The 19,523-nt window shown below is 54.5% G+C and overlaps 1 protein-coding gene across 4 annotated transcripts in view; it reads right to left on the bottom strand.

Annotated features, from left to right (window-relative positions):
• The window catches only part of ALS2CL (ALS2 C-terminal like), a 197,958-nt gene that overhangs the window by 123,034 nt on the left and 55,401 nt on the right, over positions 1 to 19,523 (bottom strand). For 3 of the 4 annotated variants that reach the window (XM_075315852.1, XM_075315853.1, XM_075315854.1), the window contains one exon: positions 6,842 to 6,985. In XM_075315852.1, coding sequence (XP_075171967.1) covers positions 6,842 to 6,985 — 144 coding nt within the window. Of the gene's footprint in view, positions 1 to 6,841; positions 6,986 to 18,241; positions 18,337 to 19,523 lie in introns of those variants that run through there. The other variant, XM_075315855.1, reaches the window with a different exon arrangement.

Genomic DNA, 19,523 nt, shown 5'->3' with positions numbered 1-19,523 from the left:
ACACACACACAGTATACAGCGATGGTAAAGATCTGTTTATATATATATACACCGTATATAATCATACACACACACACAGTATACAGCGACGGTAAAGATCTATATATATATAATATATAATCATACACACACGCACACACACAGAGTATACAGCGATGGTAAAGATCTGTTTATATATACCGTATATAATCATACACACACATACACACACACACACAGTATACAGCGACGGTAAAGATCTGTTTATATATATATACCGTATATAAATCATACACACACACAGTATACAGCGACGGTAAAGATCTGTATATAAATAATATATACTCATACACACACACACACAGTATACAGCGATGGTAAAGATCTGTTTTTATATATATATATATATATATATATCTATATATATAATTGCCTTATTCTGTCTGTCTGTCTGTCTATCTGTCTGTCTGTCTGTCTGTCTGTCATGCTCCGAAATTGTGTCCTTACGGTGACACAAAGCTGATTGGCCGCTGGGCTCGCCATGGCCCCGCCCCCCCACACGGATTGGCCTCTCGCCCCGGCTCTCTGCAGGCCCCGCCCCCCTCACGCAATGCACGCTCGCTGTGGCCCAACTGACACGGGGCTCCGATTCCCAGGTGAGTACACACACACATCAGATCACACTCACTCTCACACACACCTCACACACACCTCACACATCACAACATGCTGGGATATCTCTTGCTTCTACACCGGCTGCGTCAGGATCCCGGCAGCGCCAGACATAACCTTGCGATGCTGGGATCTTAACGGAGGCCGTGAAAGCTGGTAACCATTATACACATCGGGTAACTAAGGTCCCTTAGTTACCCGATGTGTATCATAGTTACCAGTGTACACCGGCTCACACTCACTCTCACACACACCTCACACACACATCACATCGCATCCACACATCAAGGTCCTGCAGCTGCGGAACATACATAACATAACAGCACACACATAACAGCACACACACACACACACACAAATCAGATCACACTCACTCACACACACACATCACATCGCATCCAAATACTCACAACATCCTGGGATATCGCTTGCTTCTCGGCGGCGATATTGTGCTGTGAGCTTCCAGGACCTGACGGAGGATCACATGGCCAGAAGCATGTGATATCCCCGGAAGTTGTGAGTATCAGCGCGTATGTGCAATATCGTCAGTGTCTGTGTGTGTGAGTGTATGCGATCGGGTGTGTGTGAGTGGATGCGATCGGTTGTGTGTGTGAGTGGATGCGATCGGTTGTGTGGGTGAGTGGATGCGATCGGTTGTGTGTGTGAGTGGATGCGATCGGTTGTGTGTGTGAGTGGATGCGATCGGGTGTGTGTGTGAGTGGATGCGATCGGGTGTGTGGGTGAGTGGATGCGATCGGGTGTGGGTGAGTGTCGGCAGAGGAGCACGGCGTGCTGGAGGAGGCTGGGAGCAGAGAGGCTGATCTTAGGGAAGGCTGGGAGGGGGAGGCTGATGCTGAGGGAGGCTGGAAGGAGAGAGGCTGAGCAAACGTGCTCCATCTGCCATACTGCGCACTCCCCATCGTGCTGCATCCCACATGCTGCGCACTCCCAAACGTGGTCCATCCGCCATGCTGCGCACTCCCAAACGTGGTCAATCCGCCATGCTGCGCACTCCCAAACGTGGTCCATCCGCCATGCTGCGCACTCCCAAACGTGCTCCATCCGCCATACTGCGCACTCCCAAACGTGCTTCATCCGCCATACTGCGCACTCCCAAACGTGCTCCATCCGCCATACTGCGCACTCCCCATCGTGCACCATCCGGCATGCTGCGCACTCCCAAGCGGATGGAGCATGATGGGGGGTGCGCAGCATGGCGGATGGAGCACGTTTGGGAGTGCGCAGCATGGCGGATGGAGCACGTTTGGGAGTGCGCAGCATGACGGATGGAGCACGTTTGGGAGTGCGCAGCATGACGGATGGAGCACGTTTGGGAGTGCGCAGCATGCCGGATGGTGCACGATGGGGAGTGCGCAGTATGGCGGATGGAGCACGTTTGGGAGTGCGCAGTATGGCAGATGGAGCACGTTTGGGAGTGCGCAGCATGGCGGATGGAGCACGTTTGGGAGTGCGCAGCATGGCGGATGGACCACGTTTGGGAGTGCGCAGCATGGCGGATGGAGCACGTTTGGGAGTGCGCAGCATGGCGGATGGAGCACGTTTGGGAGTGCGCAGCATGGCGGATGGAGCACGTTTGGGAGTGCGCAGCATGCCGGATGGTGCACGATGGGGAGTGCGCAGTATGGCGGATGGAGCACGTTTGGGAGTGCGCAGCATGGCGGATGGAGCACGTTTGGGAGTGCGCAGCATGGCGGATGGACCACGTTTGGGAGTGCGCAGCATGGCGGATGGAGCACGTTTGGGAGTGCGCAGCATGGCGGATGGAGCACGTTTGGGAGTGCGCAGCATGGCGGGTGGAGCACGTTTGGGAGTGCGCAGCATGGCGGATGGAGCATGATAGGGGGTGCGCAGCATGGCGGATGGAGCATGTTTGGGAGTGCGCAGCATGGCGGATGGAGCACGTTTGGGAGTGTGCAGCATGGCGGATGGAGCACGTTTGGGAGTGCGCAGCATGGGGGATGCAGCACGATGGGGAGTGCGCAGTATGGCGGATGGAGCACGTTTGGGAGTGCGCAGCATGGCGGATGGACCACGTTTGGGAGTGCGCAGCATGGCGGATGGAGTACGTTTGGGAGTGCGCAGCATGGGGGATGCAGCACGATGGGGGGTGCGCAGCATGGGGGATGGAGCACGATGGGAGGTGCACACCTCCCCCCAACACACACACACACGCGCACTGCACAACACACACACACTAGGAATCACAAACAACGCCCTACACAGACACCCACACACACAGACAACGCTGCACACACAAATATACGCACATACTGCACAACACACACATTGCTCAAAACATACGTCCCCCCAAAACACACCACACCCACACAAACCGCGCAACACACACACACACACAACGCTACAGACACACAGCGCTCCACAAACAACGCAACACACGCAACACACATACAACACCGCTCTCACCCCCCGCGACACTCAGAACATGTACAGCGCCCTACACAAACACTTGGTAACTACACACAACAACATCTATATATATATAAAACAAAAATCATACATGAACTACACAATACATAAATTCTAGAAACCCGATGCGTAGAATCGGGCCACCTTCTAGTATATATATATATACCGTATATAATCATACACACACACATACAGTATACAGCAACGGTAAAGATCTGTGTATATATATATAATATATAATCATACACACACACACACACACACAGTATACAGCGACGGTAAAGATCTGTGTGTGTATATAATATATAATCATACACACACACACACACACACAGTATACAGCGACGGTAAAGATCTGTGTATATATATAATATATAATCATACACACACACACACACACACAGTATACAGCGACCGTAAAGATCTGTGTATATATATAATATATAATCATACACACACACAGTATACAGTACAGTGATGATTATATTATTGCACAGGATCTCTGTCTGTGAATCACACATGTGACCCCTCGGCTACAATGTCCCTTGTGCTTCATGATATTGGGGCATTGTAAAAGTTTGGGCACCCCTGGTCAAAATTACTGTTATTGTGATCATTAAGCATGTTGAAGATGAAATGTTCTCTAAAGGCAGAAAGTTACAGATGACACATTTCATTTGTATTTTAGAAAAAAAAAAAGTTATTTTCATCTTTTATATTTTAAAATGAACAAACAATTCAAAAGTTTGGGCACCCTTGGAGATTTGTATGTTCCAATAACTGTGACCGAGGTTTCAGCCTTAGTTAGCCTGTTAGGGTTATGGCTTGCAAATGTCACAGCTTTATAAAAACCCGGCCTCCTCTAAGCTTGTGAATACTAACAGCAGCCATGGGTTCTTCTAAGCAGCTGCCTAGCACTCTGAAAATGAAAATGGTGGAGGCCACAAAGCAGGAGAAGGTTATAAGAAGATAGCAAAGTGTTGTCAAGTTGCCCTTTCCTGAGTTTGAAATAGAATTAAGAAGTCAGTTTCCATGAACAGTGGAGGTGAAGATAAGGTCTGGAAGAATAAGCAAAATGTCTGTGATAGCTGCTTGGAGGATTGCTAGAGAGGAAATTCATAGCCCCTACTTGACTGCAAAAGACCTTCAGGAAGGTTTAGCAGACTCTGGAGTTGTGGTACATTGTACTGCTGTTCAAAGACATCTGCACAAATATGGCCTTCATGGAAGAGTCATCAGAAGAAAACCTCTCCTGTATCCTCACCATAAAGTCCAGCGTCAGAATTCTGAAAGAGAACATCTAAACACGCCTGGGGCATTCTGGAAACAAGTGCTGTGGACCAATGAGGTTAAAAGGACACAGAATTTCAGCAAAAGAACATTTCGCCAACCATTAAGCATGGGGGTGGATTAATCATGCTTTGGGGTTGTGCTGCAGCCAATGACACGGGGAACATTTCATGAGAAGAGGGAAGAATATAAATCAATAAGATTTCAACAAATTCTTGATGCAAACATAACACAAGGAGGAAAAGAAGAGGAAAAGAGGAGTGAAAGAGGAGTGAAAGAAGAAGAAAAGATGGCTTCTATAAATGGATAATGATCCTAAACACACATCAAAATCCACAATAGACGACCTCAAAACGCGCAAGCTGAAGGTTTTACAATGGCCTCACAGTCTCCTGATCTGAACAGCAATGAAAATCTGCCGCCAAACCTCAAAAGAGCAGAGCATGCAAGACGAGCCAGGAATCTCACAGAACTGGAAGACGTCTCCAAGAGAGAGCAGTGCATGCAAGACGAGCCAGGAATCTCACAGAACTGGAAGACGTCTCCAAGAGAGAGCAGTGCATGCAAGACGAGCCAGGAATCTCACAGAACTGGAAGACGTCTCCAAGAGAGAGGAGTGCATGCAAGACGAGCCAGGAATCTCACAGAACTGGAAGACGTCTCCAAGAGAGAGCAGTGCATGCAAGACGAGCCAGGAATCTCACAGAACTGGAAGACGTCTCCAAGAGAGAGCAGTGCATGCAAGACGAGCCAGGAATCTCACAGAACTGGAAGACGTCTCCAAAAAAGAGCGGTGTATGTAAGATGAGCCAGGAATCTCACAGAACTGGAAGACGTCTCCAAGGAAGAGCAGTGCATGCAAGACAAGCCAGGAATCTCACAGACCTGGAAGACATCTCCAAGGAAGAGCAGTGCATGCAAGACGAGCCAGAAATCTCACAGAACTGGAAGACATCTCCAAGGAAGAGCAGTGCATGCAAGACGAGCCAGGAATCTCACACAACTGGAAGACATCTCCAAGGAAGAGCAGTGCATGCGAGACGAGCCAGGAATCTCACAGAACTGGAAGACATCTCCAAGGAAGAGCAGTGCATGCGAGACGAGCCAGGAATCTCACAGAACTGGAAGACATCTCCAAGGAAGAGCAGTGCATGCGAGACGAGCCAGGAATCTCACAGAACTGGAAGACATCTCCAAGAGAGAGCAGTGTATGCGAGACGAGCCAGGAATCTCACAGAACTGGAAGACGTCTCCAAGGAAGAGCAGAGCATGCAAGACGAGCCAGGAATCTCACAGAACTGGAAGACGTCTCCAAGGAAGAGCAGAGCATGCGAGACGAGCCAGGAATCTCACAGAACTGGAAGACGTCTCCAAGAAAGAGCGGTGTATGTAAGATGAGCCAGGAATCTCACAGAACTGGAAGACGTCTCCAAGCAAGAGCAGTGCATGCAAGACAAGCCAGGAATCTCACAGACCTGGAAGACATCTCCAAGGAAGAGCAGTGCATGCGAGACGAGCCAGAAATCTCACAGAACTGGAAGACATCTCCAAGGAAGAGCAGTGCATGCAAGACGAGCCAGGAATCTCACACAACTGGAAGACATCTCCAAGGAAGAGCAGTGCATGCAAGACGAGCCAGGAATCTCACAGAACTGGAAGACATCTCCAAGGAAGAGCAGAGCATGCGAGACGAGCCAGGAATGTCACAGAACTGGAAGACATCTCCAAGAGAGAGCAGTGCATGCAAGACGAGCCAGGAATCTCACAGAACTGGAAGATGTCTCCAAGAGAGAGCAGTGCATGCAAGACAAGCCAGGAATCTCACAGAACTGGAAGACATCTCCAAGAGAGAGCAGAGCATGCGAGACGAGCCAGGAATCTCACAGAACTGGAAGACATCTCCAAGAGAGAGCAGTGCATGCAAGACGAGCCAGGAATCTCACAGAACTGGAAGACGTCTCCAAGGAAGAATGGATGAAAATCCCTCAAACAAGAATTGAAAGATTCTTGGCTGCTATAAGAAGCATTTACAAGTTGTGATTCTTGCCAAAGGGGCGCTACTAGGTACTAACCATGCAGGGTGCACAAACTTATGCATTAGCCCATTTTCATTTTTTGTTAATTTTAAAATCTAAAACAATGAATTTTTATTTTTTGCCTGATATACACAGGCGTCCTCTGTAACCTTCTGCCTTTAGAGATCATTTCATCTTCAACTTGCTTAACTGTTCACAATAACAGTATTTTGACCAGGGGTGCCCAAACATTTGCACGCCACTAAAGGTCATGATGTGACAGCAGCTCTGGATGTGACTAGAGCGATGGCCATAAGGGAATTTCTACCGTCCCCTGTACACAGACGAGCGGTGCGGTGGAGCTCGGTCACCGCCATGGTCTGAGCTCTATCCATGGGGTCTGTGTTGTAGAGGATCTGGCTCCTGCGTCTCATTACCTTGATGGCGGATTCATCCATCGGCCTCTTGGCGTCCTTACCACTCGGGTCTCGGCGGGCCGGCCGCCGCGGTAGTGAGGTTTTGTTGGGCCGGGACATGGCTGGTGACTTGTGGAGTCCAACATGGGTCAGAAATCCATCCACCTACAGAAGAAGACGAGAGGATCAGGAGCCGCGACCTGGATAATCTGTAATCCCGAGAATCAGCCGAGCGTGTAACCGAGCGAGTACCCAAGCATGTAACCGAGCATAAAACTGAGTGAGTGTACCCAAGCATGTAACCGAGCATAAAACTAAGCAAGAGTGTACCCGACCATGAAACAGAGCCTAGAACTGATTGAGTGTACCCAAACATGATGTAGCAGTGTGGTGGAGATGATGTAGTGTCGGGGGGGGGGGGGGGGGGGGTATAATGGTGGAGGTGATGCAGTGTCGGGGAATATAATGGTGGAGGTGATGTAGTGTCGGAGGGTATAATGGTGGAGGTGATGTAGCAGTGCTATAGTGTCGGGGGGGTATAATGGTGGAGGTGATGTAGTGTCGGGGGGTATAATGCTGGAGGTGATGTAGCAGTGGTATAGTGTCGGGGGGTATAATGGTGGAGGTGATGTAACAGTGCTATAGTGTCGGGGGGGTATAATGGTGGAGGTGATGTAGTGTCAGGGGGGTATAATGGTGGAGGTGATGTAGTGTCGGGGGGTATAATGGTGGAGGTGATGTAACAGTGCTATAGTGTCGGGGGGTATAATGGTGGAGGTGATGTAGTGTCAGGGGGGTATAATGGTGGAGGTGATGTAGTGTCGGGGGGGTATAATGGTGGAGGTGATGTAGTGTTGGAGGGTATAATTGTGGAGGTGATGTAGTGTTGGGGGGTATAATGGTGGAGGTGATGTAGTGTCGGGGGGTATAATGGTGGAGGTGATGTAGTGTCGGGGGGTATAATGGTGGAGGTGATGTAGTGTCGGGGGGGTATAATGGTGGAGGTGATGCAGTGTTGGGGGGTATAATGGTAGAGATGATGTAGTGTCGGGGGGTACAATGGTGGAGATGATGTAGCAGTGTTGTAGTGTCGGGAGGGTATAATGGTGAAGGTGATGTAGCAGTGCTGTAGTGTCAGGGGGGTATAATGGTGAAGGTGATGTAGCAGTGCTGTAGAGTCGGGAGGGTATAATGGTGGAGGTGATGTAGTGTCGGGGGGGGTATAATGGTGGAGGTGATGTAGCAGTGCTGTAGTGTCGGGGGGTATAATGGTGGAGGTGATGTAGTGTCGGGGGGGGCATAATGGTGGAGGTGATGTAGTGTCGGGGGGGGTATAATGGTGGAGGTGATGTAGTGTCGGGGGGGGGGGTATAATGGTGGAGGTGATGTAGTGTCGGGGGGGTATAATGGTGGAGGTGATGTAGTGTCGGGAGGGGTATAATGGTGGAGGTGATGTAGCAGTGCTGTAGTGTCGGGGGGTATAATGGTGGAGGTGATGTAGTGTCGGGAGGGTATAATGGTGGAGGTGATGTAGCAGTGCATGGTGGAGAGCAGCCGGCAGTATAAAGCATGGTGGAGAGGAGCCGGCAGTATACAGCATGGCGGAGAGGAGGCGGCAGTATACAGTATGGTGGAGAGGAGCCGGCAGTATAAAGCATGGCGGAGAGCAGTCGGCAGTATAAAGCATGGTGGAGAGGAGGCGGCAGTATACAGTATGGTGGAGAGGAGCCGGCAGTATAAAGCATGGCGGAGAGCAGACGGCAGTATAAAGCCTGGTGGAGAGGAGTTGGCAGTATACAGCATGGCGGAGAGCAGCCGGCAGTATACAGCATGGTGGAGAGGAGTCGGCAGTATAAAGCATGGTGGAGAGGAGCCGGCAGTATAAAGCATGGTGGAGAGGAGCCGGCAGTATACAGCATGGTGGAGAGGAGGCGGCAGTATACAGCATGGTGGAGAGGAGCCGGCAGTATAAAGCATGGCGGAGAGCAGCCGGCAGTATAAAGCATGGTGGAGAGGAGCCGGCAGTATAAAGCATGGTGGAGAGGAGTTGGCAGTATACAGCATGGCGGAGAGGAGTTGGCAGTATACAGCATGGCAGAGAGCAGCCGGCAGTATACAGCATGGTGGAGAGGAGTCGGCAGTATAAAGCATGGTGGAGAGGAGCCGGCAGTATAAAGCATGGTGGAGAGGAGGCGGCAGTATAAAGCATGGTGGAGAGGAGCCGGCAGTATAAAGCATGGTGAAGAGGAGCCGGCAGTATACAGCATGGTGGAGAGGAGGCGGCAGTATAAAGCATGGTGGAGAGGAGCCGGCAGTATACAGGATGGTGGAGAGGAGCCGGCAGTATAAAGCATGGTGGAGAGGAACCGGCAGTATACAGCATGGTGGAGAGGAGGCGGCAGTATAAAGCATGGTGGAGAGGAGGCGGCAGTATAAAGCATGGTGGAGAGGAGTCGGCAGTATACAGCATGGTGGAGAGGAGCCGGCAGTGTAAAGCATGGTGGAGAGGAGCCGGCAGTATAAAGCATGGTGGAGAGGAGTCGGCAGTATAAAGCATGGTGGAGAGGAGCCGACAGTATACAGCATGGTGGAGAGGAGCCGGCAGTATAAAGCATGGTGGAAAGGAGCCGGCAGTATAAAGCATGGTGGAGAGGAGGCGGCAGTATACAGCATGGTGGAGAGGAGCCGGCAGTATACAGCATGGTGGAGAGAAGACGGCAGTATACAGCATGGTGGAGAGGAGGCGGCAGTATAAAGCATGGCGGAGAGGAGGCGGCAGTATAAAGCATGGCGGAGAGGAGCCGGCAGTATACAGCATGGCGGAGAGGAGCCGGCAGTATACAGCATGGTGGAGAGGAGCCGGCAGTATACAGCATGGTGGAGAGGAGCCGGCAGTATACAGCATGGTGGAGAGGAGCCGGCAGTATAAAGCATGGTGGAGAGGAGGCGGCAGTATAAAGCATGGTGGAGAGAAGCCGGCAGTATACAGCATGGTGGAGAGTAGTCGGCAGTATAAAGCATGGTGGAGAGGAGCCGGCAGTATAAAGCATGGTGGAGAGGAGCCGGCAGTATAAAGCATGGTGGAGAGGAGGCGGCAGTATAAAGCATGGTGGAGAGGAGGCGGCAGTATAAAGCATGGTGGAGAGGAGCCGGCAGTATACAGCATGGTGGAGAGGAGTCGGCAGTATAAAGCATGGTGGAGAGGAGTCGGCAGTATAAAGCATGGTGGAGAGGAGCCGGCAGTATAAAGCATGGTGGAGAGCAGCCGGCAGTATAAAGCCTGGTGGAGAGGAGTTGGCAGTATACAGCATGGCGGAGAGGAGTTGGCAGTATACAGCATGGCGGAGAGGAGCCGGCAGTATACAGCATGGCGGAGAGGAGCCGGCAGTATACAGCATGGTGGAGAGGAGCCGGCAGTATAAAGCATGGTGGAGAGGAGCCGGCAGTATAAAGCATGGTGGAGAGGAGCCGGCAGTATAAAGCATGGTGGAGAGGAGCCGGCAGTATAAAGCATGGTGGAGAGGAGGCGGCAGTATAAAGCATGGTGGAGAGGAGCCGGCAGTATAAAGCATGGTGGAGAGGAGCCGGCAGTATAAAGCATGGTGGAGAGGAGGCGGCAGTATAAAGCATGGCGGAGAGGAGCCAGCAGTATACAGCATGGTGGAGAGGAGGCGGCAGTATAAAGCATGGTGGAGAGGAGCCGGCAGTATACAGCATGGTGGAGAGGAGCCGGCAGTATACAGCATGGTGGAGAGGAGTCGGCAGTATAAAGCATGGTGGAGAGGAGTCGGCAGTATAAAGCATTGCGGAGAGGAGCCGGCAGTTTAAAGCATGGTGGAGAGGAGGCGGCAGTATAAAGCATGGTGGATAGGAGTCGGCAGTATAAAGTATGGTGGAGAGGAGTCAGCAGTATAAAGCATGGCGGAGAGGAGCCGGCAGTATACATCATGCTGGAGAGGAGCCGGCAGTATACAGCATGGTGGAGAGGAGCCGGCAGTATAAAGCATGGTGGAGAGGAGTCGGCAGTATACAGCATGGTGGAGAGGAGTCGGCAGTATAAAGCATGGTGGAGAGGAGTCGGCAGTATAAAGCATGGTGGAGAGGAGCCGGCAGTATAAAGCATGGTGGAGAGCAGCCGGCAGTATAAAGCCTGGTGGAGAGGAGTTGGCAGTATACAGCATGGCGGAGAGGAGTTGGCAGTATACAGCATGGCGGAGAGGAGCCGGCAGTATACAGCATGGCGGAGAGGAGCCGGCAGTATACAGCATGGTGGAGAGGAGCCGGCAGTATAAAGCATGGTGGAGAGGAGCCGGCAGTATAAAGCATGGTGGAGAGGAGCCGGCAGTATAAAGCATGGTGGAGAGGAGCCGGCAGTATAAAGCATGGTGGAGAGGAGGCGGCAGTATAAAGCATGGTGGAGAGGAGCCGGCAGTATAAAGCATGGTGGAGAGGAGCCGGCAGTATAAAGCATGGTGGAGAGGAGGCGGCAGTATAAAGCATGGCGGAGAGGAGCCAGCAGTATACAGCATGGTGGAGAGGAGGCGGCAGTATAAAGCATGGTGGAGAGGAGCCGGCAGTATACAGCATGGTGGAGAGGAGCCGGCAGTATACAGCATGGTGGAGAGGAGTCGGCAGTATAAAGCATGGTGGAGAGGAGTCGGCAGTATAAAGCATTGCGGAGAGGAGCCGGCAGTTTAAAGCATGGTGGAGAGGAGGCGGCAGTATAAAGCATGGTGGATAGGAGTCGGCAGTATAAAGTATGGTGGAGAGGAGTCAGCAGTATAAAGCATGGCGGAGAGGAGCCGGCAGTATACATCATGCTGGAGAGGAGCCGGCAGTATACAGCATGGTGGAGAGGAGCCGGCAGTATAAAGCATGGTGGAGAGGAGTCGGCAGTATACAGCATGGTGGAGAGGAGTCGGCAGTATACAGCATGGTGGAGAGGAGCCGGCAGTATAAAGCATGGTGGAGAGGAGCCGGCAGTATACAGCATGGTGGAGAGGAGCCGGCAGTATAAAGCATGGCGGAGAGGAGCCGGCAGTATAAAGCATGGTGGAGAGGAGTCGGCAGTATACAGCATGGTGGAGAGGAGCCGGCAGTATACAGCATGGTGGAGAGGAGTCGGCAGTATAAAGCATGGCGGAGAGGAGCCGGCAGTATAAAGCATGGTGGAGAGGAGCCGGCAGTATACAGCATGGTGGAGAGGAGTCGGCAGTATAAAGCATGGTGGAGAGGAGTCGGCAGTATAAAGCATGGTGGAGAGGAGTCGGCAGTATAGAGCATGGTGGAGAGGAGTCGGCAGTATAAAGCATGGTGGAGAGGAGCCGGCAGTATACAGCATGGTGGAGAGGAGCCGGCAGTATAAAGCATGGTGGAGAGGAGTTGGCAGTATAAAGCATGGTGGAGAGGAGTCGGCAGTATACAGCATGGTGGAGAGGAGCCGGCAGTTTAAAGCATGGTGGAGAGGAGTCAGCAGTATACAGCATGGTGGAGAGGAGCCGGCAGTATACAGCATGGTGGAGAGGAGCCGGCAGTATACAGCATGGTGGAGAGGAGGCGGCAGTATAAAGCATGGTGGATAGGAGTCGGCAGTATACAGCATGGTGGAGAGGAGTCGGCAGTATAAAGCATGGTGGAGAGGAGCCGGCAGTATAAAGCATGGTGGAGAGGAGCCGGCAGTATAAAGCATGGTGGAGAGGAGTCGGCAGTATAAAGCATGGTGGAGAGGAGTCGGCAGTATACAGCATGGTGGAGAGGAGCCGGCAGTTTAAAGCATGGTGGAGAGGAGTCGGCAGTTTAAAGCATGGTGGAGAGAAGTCGGCAGTATACAGCATGGTGGAGAGGAGCCGGCAGTATACAGCATGGTGGAGAGGAGCCGGCAGTATAAAGCATGGTGGAGAGGAGTCGGCAGTATAAAGCATGGCGGAGAGGAGTCGGCAGTATAAAGCATGGTGGAGAGCAGCCGGCAGTATAAAGCATGGCGGAGAGGAGCCGGCAGTATACAGCATGGTGGAGAGGAGCCGGCAGTATAAAGCATGGCGGAGAGGAGTCGGCAGTATAAAGCATGGTGGAGAGGAGTCGGCAGTATAAAGCATGGTGGAGAGGAGTCGGCAGTATAAAGCATGGCGGAGAGGAGCCGGCAGTTTAAAGCATGGTGGAGAGGAGGCGGCAGTATAAAGCATGGTGGATAGGAGTCGGCAGTATAGAGCATAGTGGAGAGGAGCCGGCAGTATAAAGCATGGCGGAGAGGAGCCGGCAGTATAAAGCATGGTGGAGAGGAGCCGGCAGTATAAAGCATGGTGGAGAGGAGCCGGCAGTTTAAAGCATGGTGGAGAGGAGTCGGCAGTTTAAAGCATGGTGGAGAGGAGTCGGCAGTATACAGCATGGTGGAGAGGAGCCGGCAGTATACAGCATGGTGGAGAGGAGCCGGCAGTATAAAGCATGGTGGAGAGGAGCCGGCAGTATAAAGCATGGTGGAGAGGAGGCGGCAGTATAAAGCATGGCGGAGAGGAGTCGGCAGTATAAAGCATGGCGGAGAGGAGTCGGCAGAATAAAGCATGGCGGAGAGGAGCCGGCAGTTTAAAGCATGGTGGAGAGGAGTCGGCAGTTTAAAGCATGGTGGAGAGGAGTCGGCAGTATACAGCATGGTGGAGAGGAGTCGTCAGTATACAGCATGGTGGAGAGGAGCCGGCAGTATAAAGCATGGTGGAGAGGAGGCGGCAGTATAAAGCATGGTGGAGAGGAGCCGGCAGTATAAAGCATGGTGGAGAGCAGCCGGCAGTATAAAGCATGGCGGAGAGGAGCCGGCAGTATACAGCATGGTGGAGAGGAGCCGGCAGTATAAAGCATAGCGGAGAGGAGCCGGCAGTATACAGCATGGTGGAGAGGAGTCGGCAGTATAAAGCATGGTGGAGAGGAGTCGGCAGTATACAGCATGGTGGAGAGGAGTCGGCAGTATAGAGCATGGTGGAGAGGAGCCGGCAGTATAAAGCATGGTGGAGAGGAGCCGGCAGTATACAGCATGGTGGAGAGGAGCCGGCAGTATAAAGCATGGTGGAGAGGAGCCGGCAGTATAAAGCATGGTGGAGAGGAGCCGGCAGTATACAGCATGGTAGAGAGGAGCCGGCAGTATAAAGCATGGTGGAGAGGAGCCGGCAGTATAAAGCATGGTGGAGAGGAGCCGGCAGTATACAGCATGGTGGAGAGGAGCCGGCAGTATAAAGCATGGTGGAGAGGAGGCGGCAGTATACAGCATGGTGGAGAGGAGCCGGCAGTATAAAGCATGGTGGAGAGGAGCCGGCAGTATACAGCATGGTGGAGAGGAGCCGGCAGTATAAAGCATGGTGGAGAGGAGCCGGCAGTATAAAGCATGGTGGAGAGGAGCCGGCAGTATAAAGCATGGTGGAGAGGAGGCGGCAGTATAAAGCATGGTGGAGAGGAGCCGGCAGTATACAGCATGGTGGGCAGTATACAGCATGGTGGAGAGGAGCCGGCAGTATAAAGCATGGTGGAGAGGAGCCGGCAGTATAAAGCATGGTGGAGAGGAGCCGGCAGTATACAGCATGGTGGAGAGGAGCCGGCAGTATAAAGCATGGTGGAGAGGAGCCGGCAGTATAAAGCATGGTGGAGAGGAGGCGGCAGTATAAAGCATGGTGGAGAGGAGCCGGCAGTATAAAGCATGGTGGAGAGGAGCCGGCAGTATACAGCATGGTGGAGAGGAGCCGGCAGTATAAAGCATGGTGGAGAGGAGCCGGCAGTATAAAGCATGGTGGAGAGGAGGCGGCAGTATAAAGCATGGTGGAGAGGAGGCGGCAGTATAAAGCATGGTGGAGAGGAGCCGGCAGTATAAAGCATGGTGGAGAGGAGCCGGCAGTATAAAGCATGGTGGAGGGGAGCCGGCAGTATAAAGCATGGTGGAGAGGAGCCGGCAGTATAAAGCATGGTGGAGAGGAGCCGGCAGTATAAAGCATGGTGGAGAGGAGCCGGCAGTATAAAGCATGGTGGAGAGGAGCCGGCAGTATAAAGCATGGTGGAGAGGAGGCGGCAGTATAAAGCATGGTGGAGAGGAGGCAGCAGTATAAAGCATGGTGGAGAGGAGGCGGCAGTATAAAGCATGGTGGAGAGGAGCCGGCAGTATAAAGCATGGTGGAGGGGAGCCGGCAGTATAAAGCATGGTGGAGAGGAGCCGGCAGTATAAAGCATGGTGGAGAGGAGCCGGCAGTATAAAGCATGGTGGAGAGGAGCCGGCAGTATAAAGCATGGTGGAGAGGAGGCGGCAGTATAAAGCATGGTGGAGAGGAGGCGGCAGTATAAAGCATGGTGGAGAGGAGGCGGCAGTATAAAGCATGGTGGAGAGGCAGCTCTCCTCTATCCTGTTTATTTCCACACTTACATTATTCTATTAAAACCCCACAACACTTGTGCCCAGTAACGGAGGCGCCGCGCGAGGATATTCATGGAGGGGGTGTACATACTTTATACGGCGCGGAGGAGAAGGTGGAGATCCACAATCCGGGGGATTACAGATTAGAATCTTCACACAGATACAATGTATCCACATATGAAGTGAGGGGTCACAGGTCGCACACGGCAGGAAACCCTAGAGATGGCACCGGTCCCATCACCGCACCCACAGGGGTGCACCATCATGTCTGAGGCCTGGAATTTAATTATCTCCGCACCCTTCTGGGGAACCAGCGCCAAACTCACCGCAGACGAGGGACGCTGAATAATGGAGGTGCAAGGGGGGGGGGTCACAAGAACGTAAAAAGCAACCGGGCCACATAGAGGGAACTGTGACCTACAGGAAGAAGAGAACTGGCTCAGGGCAGCTTCCTCCACCAGGGGGCACTGGCTCAGGGCAGCTTCCTCCACCAGGGGGCACTGGCTCAGGGCAGCTTCCTCCACCAGGGGGCGCTGGCTCAGGGCAGCTTCCTCCACCAGGGGGCGCTGGCTCAGGGCAGCTTCCTCCACAAGGGGGCGCTGGCTCAGGGCAGCTTCCTCCACCAGGGGGCGCTGGCTCAGGGCAGCTTCCTCCACAAGGGGGCGCTGGCTCAGGGCAGCTTCCTCCACCAGGGGGCGCTGGCTCAGGGCAACTTCCTCCACCAGGGGGCGCTGGCTCAGGGCAGCTTCCTCCACCAGGGGGCGCTGGCTCGGGGCAGCTTCCTCCACAAGGGGGCGCTGGCTCAGGGCAGCTTCCTCCACCAGGGGACACTGGCTCAGGGCAGCTTCCTCCACCAGGGGGCACTGGCTCAGGGCAGCTTCGTCCACCATGGGGCACTGGCTCAGGGCAGCTTCGTCCACCAGGGGGCACTGGCTCAGGGCAGCTTGCTGCACTAGGGGGCACTGGCTCAGGGCAGCTTCCTCCTCTAGGGGGCACTGGCTCAGGGCAGCTTCCTCCACCAGGGGACACTGGCTCAGGGCAGCTTCCTCCACTAGGGGGCACTGGCTCAGGGCAGCTTCCTCCTCCAGGGGGCACTGGCTCAGGGCAGCTTCCTCCTCCAGGGGGCACTGGCTCAGGGCAGCTTCCTCCTCCAGGGGGCACTGGCTCAGGGCAGCTTCCTCCACCAAGGGGCGCTGGCTCAGGGCAGCTTCCTCCTCCAGGGGGCGCTGGCTCAGGGCAGCTTCCTCCACCAGGGGGCACTGGCTCAGGGCAGCTTCCTCCACCAGGGGGCGCTGGCTCAGGGCAGCTTCCTCCTCCAGGGGGCGCTGGCTCAAGGCAGCTTCCTCCACGAAGGGGCGCTGGCTCAGGGAAGCTTCCTCCACCAGGGGGCGCTGGCTCAGGGCAGCTTTCTCCACCAGGGGGCGCTGGCTCAGGGCAGCTTTCTCCACTAGGGGGCACTGGCTCAGGGCTGCTTCCTCCACCACGGGGCGCTGGCTCAGGGCAGCTTCGTCCACCATGGGGCACTGGCTCAGGGCAGCTTCCTCCACCAGGGGGCACTGGCTCAGGGCAGCTTCGTCCACCAGGGGGCACTGGCTCAGGGCAGCTTGCTCCACTAGGGGGCACTGGCTCAGGGCAGCTTCCTCCTCCAGGGGGCACTGGCTCAGGGCAGCTTCCTCCACCAGGGGACACTGGCTCAGGGCAGCTTCCTCCACTAGGGGGCACTGGCTCAGGGCAGCTTCCTCCTCCAGGGGGCACTGGCTCAGGGCAGCTTCCTCCTCCAGGGGGCACTGGCTCAGGGCAGCTTCCTCCTCCAGGGGGCACTGGCTCAGGGCAGCATCCTCCTCCAGGGGACACTGGCTCAGGGCAGCTTCCTCCACCAGGGGGCACTGGCTCAGGGCAGCTTCGTCCACCATGGGGCACTGGCTCAGGGCAGCTTCGTCCACCAGGGGGCACTGGCTCAGGGCAGCTTGCTGCACTAGGGGGCACTGGCTCAGGGCAGCTTCCTCCTCTAGGGGGCACTGGCTCAGGGCAGCTTCCTCCACCAGGGGACACTGGCTCAGGGCAGCTTCCTCCACTAGGGGGCACTGGCTCAGGGCAGCTTCCTCCTCCAGGGGGCACTGGCTCAGGGCAGCTTCCTCCTCCAGGGGGCACTGGCTCAGGGCAGCTTCCTCCTCCAGGGGGCACTGGCTCAGGGCAGCTTCCTCCACCAAGGGGCGCTGGCTCAGGGCAGCTTCCTCCTCCAGGGGGCGCTGGCTCAGGGCAGCTTCCTCCACCAGGGGGCACTGGCTCGGGGCAGCTTCCTCCACCAGGGGGCGCTGGCTCAGGGCAGCTTCCTCCTCCAGGGGGCGCTGGCTCAGGGCAGCTTCCTCCACGAAGGGGCGCTGGCTCAGGGCAGCTTCCTCCTCCAGGGGGCGCTGGCTCAGGGCAGCTTCCTCCACCAGGGGGCGCTGGCTCAGGGCAGCTTTCTCCACCAGGGGGCGCTGGCTCAGGGCAGCTTCCTCCACCAGGGGGCACTGGCTCAGGGCAGCTTCCTCCACCAGGGAGCACTGGCTCAGGGCAGCTTCCTCCACTAGGGGGCAATAGATTGTAGTTAGCTGCCCTACAGTCTCCTCCGCAGTAATGGCTGATAACAGGGAATAATAGATTGTAGTCACCTCTCCTATAGTCTCCTCCCCCAGTAATGGCTGATAACAGGGAGTAATAGACTACATACCCACAGCTCACATTAGTTTTAGTCCTCGGTGATGATTTGGAGCCACACCTAATACACATTTGGCCCTGGGTGTGAGAGGGGTGGAGCTGAGTGCCTTGAAGGGAGGAGCTTATCCCGATATAATGGGGGTTGTAGTCCTGCTTTGCCTGGTGGCTAAACTCTCTGGACTCCGCCCAGTCACTGATGACATCACACCGTGCAGACGCCTGTGTATGACATCAGTGTGACGTCACCCCTCCCTCAGTGGTGGCTCCGCCCCCCGCAGGCTCCGCTGTTTACTCCTCGCTGTGTAAATATTGATACAATGTAGCAGTGCGGTTCTCACCTGCTGCGCTCCGCCGGGACCATGAGCCAGTGTGCACGGGCTGCACCCGCCGGCACCGCACCCGCACCCACCGGCACCGCACCCACCGGCACCGCACCCGCACCCACCGGCACCGCACCCGCACCCGCACCCACCGGCACCGCACCCGCACCCACCGGCACCCGCGTCACTGCCTCCGCCCAGCAGAATGTGAACTGACAGCAGACATTCACCCTGTGAGTGCCGGAGGCTCCCGCCATACATATCCAATGAGGGCCCCCGGGGCCGGTGTGGACTGTGCCTGTATCAGGTCCTGGCACAATGTCTCAGCTCTGCTTCCTGGCACTTAGGGTCAGGACCCCAGAGGCAGAGGTCAGCCCAGCTCTAGAATGTAGGGGCACTCAGCAGTAATGATGGAGGAAGCACCTCAGGAGGGACCCCCGAACCACACACTGATGACACTTCGTTTCCGCATCTGCTCAGTTCTTGCTGAGGGAAAGGTTCAGGAAGACCCCGAAGAAGCCCCCATCACCTAACACCCCATCTAATCTCCTCAAAAGTTATCCCCTCCCATAGGGGCTCCGGCCAATGGGATCCTCAGCAGTCCTGAAGTGGGGGCTCTGCCATGTGTTCAGTCCCACCACAGATGACTGGAGAGAGGCCGAGCCCCCCCCCTACATCTGGGTCAGGTTCAGAGCCTCGGTCAGTGACTGGCCCAACAGCCGGACCCCAGTGCTCAGCTAGATACCCCCTGACCTACCTTACTATTTTGGCAGGTATAACCCTTTGCTTATGACACTATATAGCAGTATTATAGGGGTGCAGCTGCCGCATTTCATTCACAGAGATACAGACCCTCCCCATATACCCTCTATTACTACTGCAGACCTGGAAGTGTCAGTCTCTACCATAGATATAGATGTCAGTCTATACTGTCGATATAGAAGTGTCAGTCTATACTGTAGATATAGAAGTGTCAGTCTATACTGTAGATATAGATGTCAGTCTATACTGTAGTATTGGAATTCTATCTTTTAGCTTATGCCAAATCCTATAAAGCTCAGTGTAAGGTTGTGCTGAGCTGTGTCTGCGGTGCTGAGCTGTGTCTGCGGTGCTGAGCTGTGTGGTGCTGAGCTGTGTGTGTGGTGCTGAGTTGTGTGTGCGGTGCTGAGCTGTGTGTGTGGTGCTGAGCTGTGTCTGCGGTGCTGAGCTGTGTGGTGCTGAGCTGTGTGTGCGGTGCTGAGCTGTGTGGTGCTGAGCTGTGTCTGCGGTGCTGAGCTGTGTGGTGCTGAGCTGTGTCTGC

The sequence above is a fragment of the Anomaloglossus baeobatrachus genome, chromosome 6 (genome assembly GCF_048569485.1).
Source record: "Anomaloglossus baeobatrachus isolate aAnoBae1 chromosome 6, aAnoBae1.hap1, whole genome shotgun sequence".
In the NCBI taxonomy this organism is placed as follows: domain Eukaryota; kingdom Metazoa; phylum Chordata; class Amphibia; order Anura; family Aromobatidae; genus Anomaloglossus; species Anomaloglossus baeobatrachus.
This window is presented reverse-complemented; position numbering and strand designations above follow the sequence as displayed.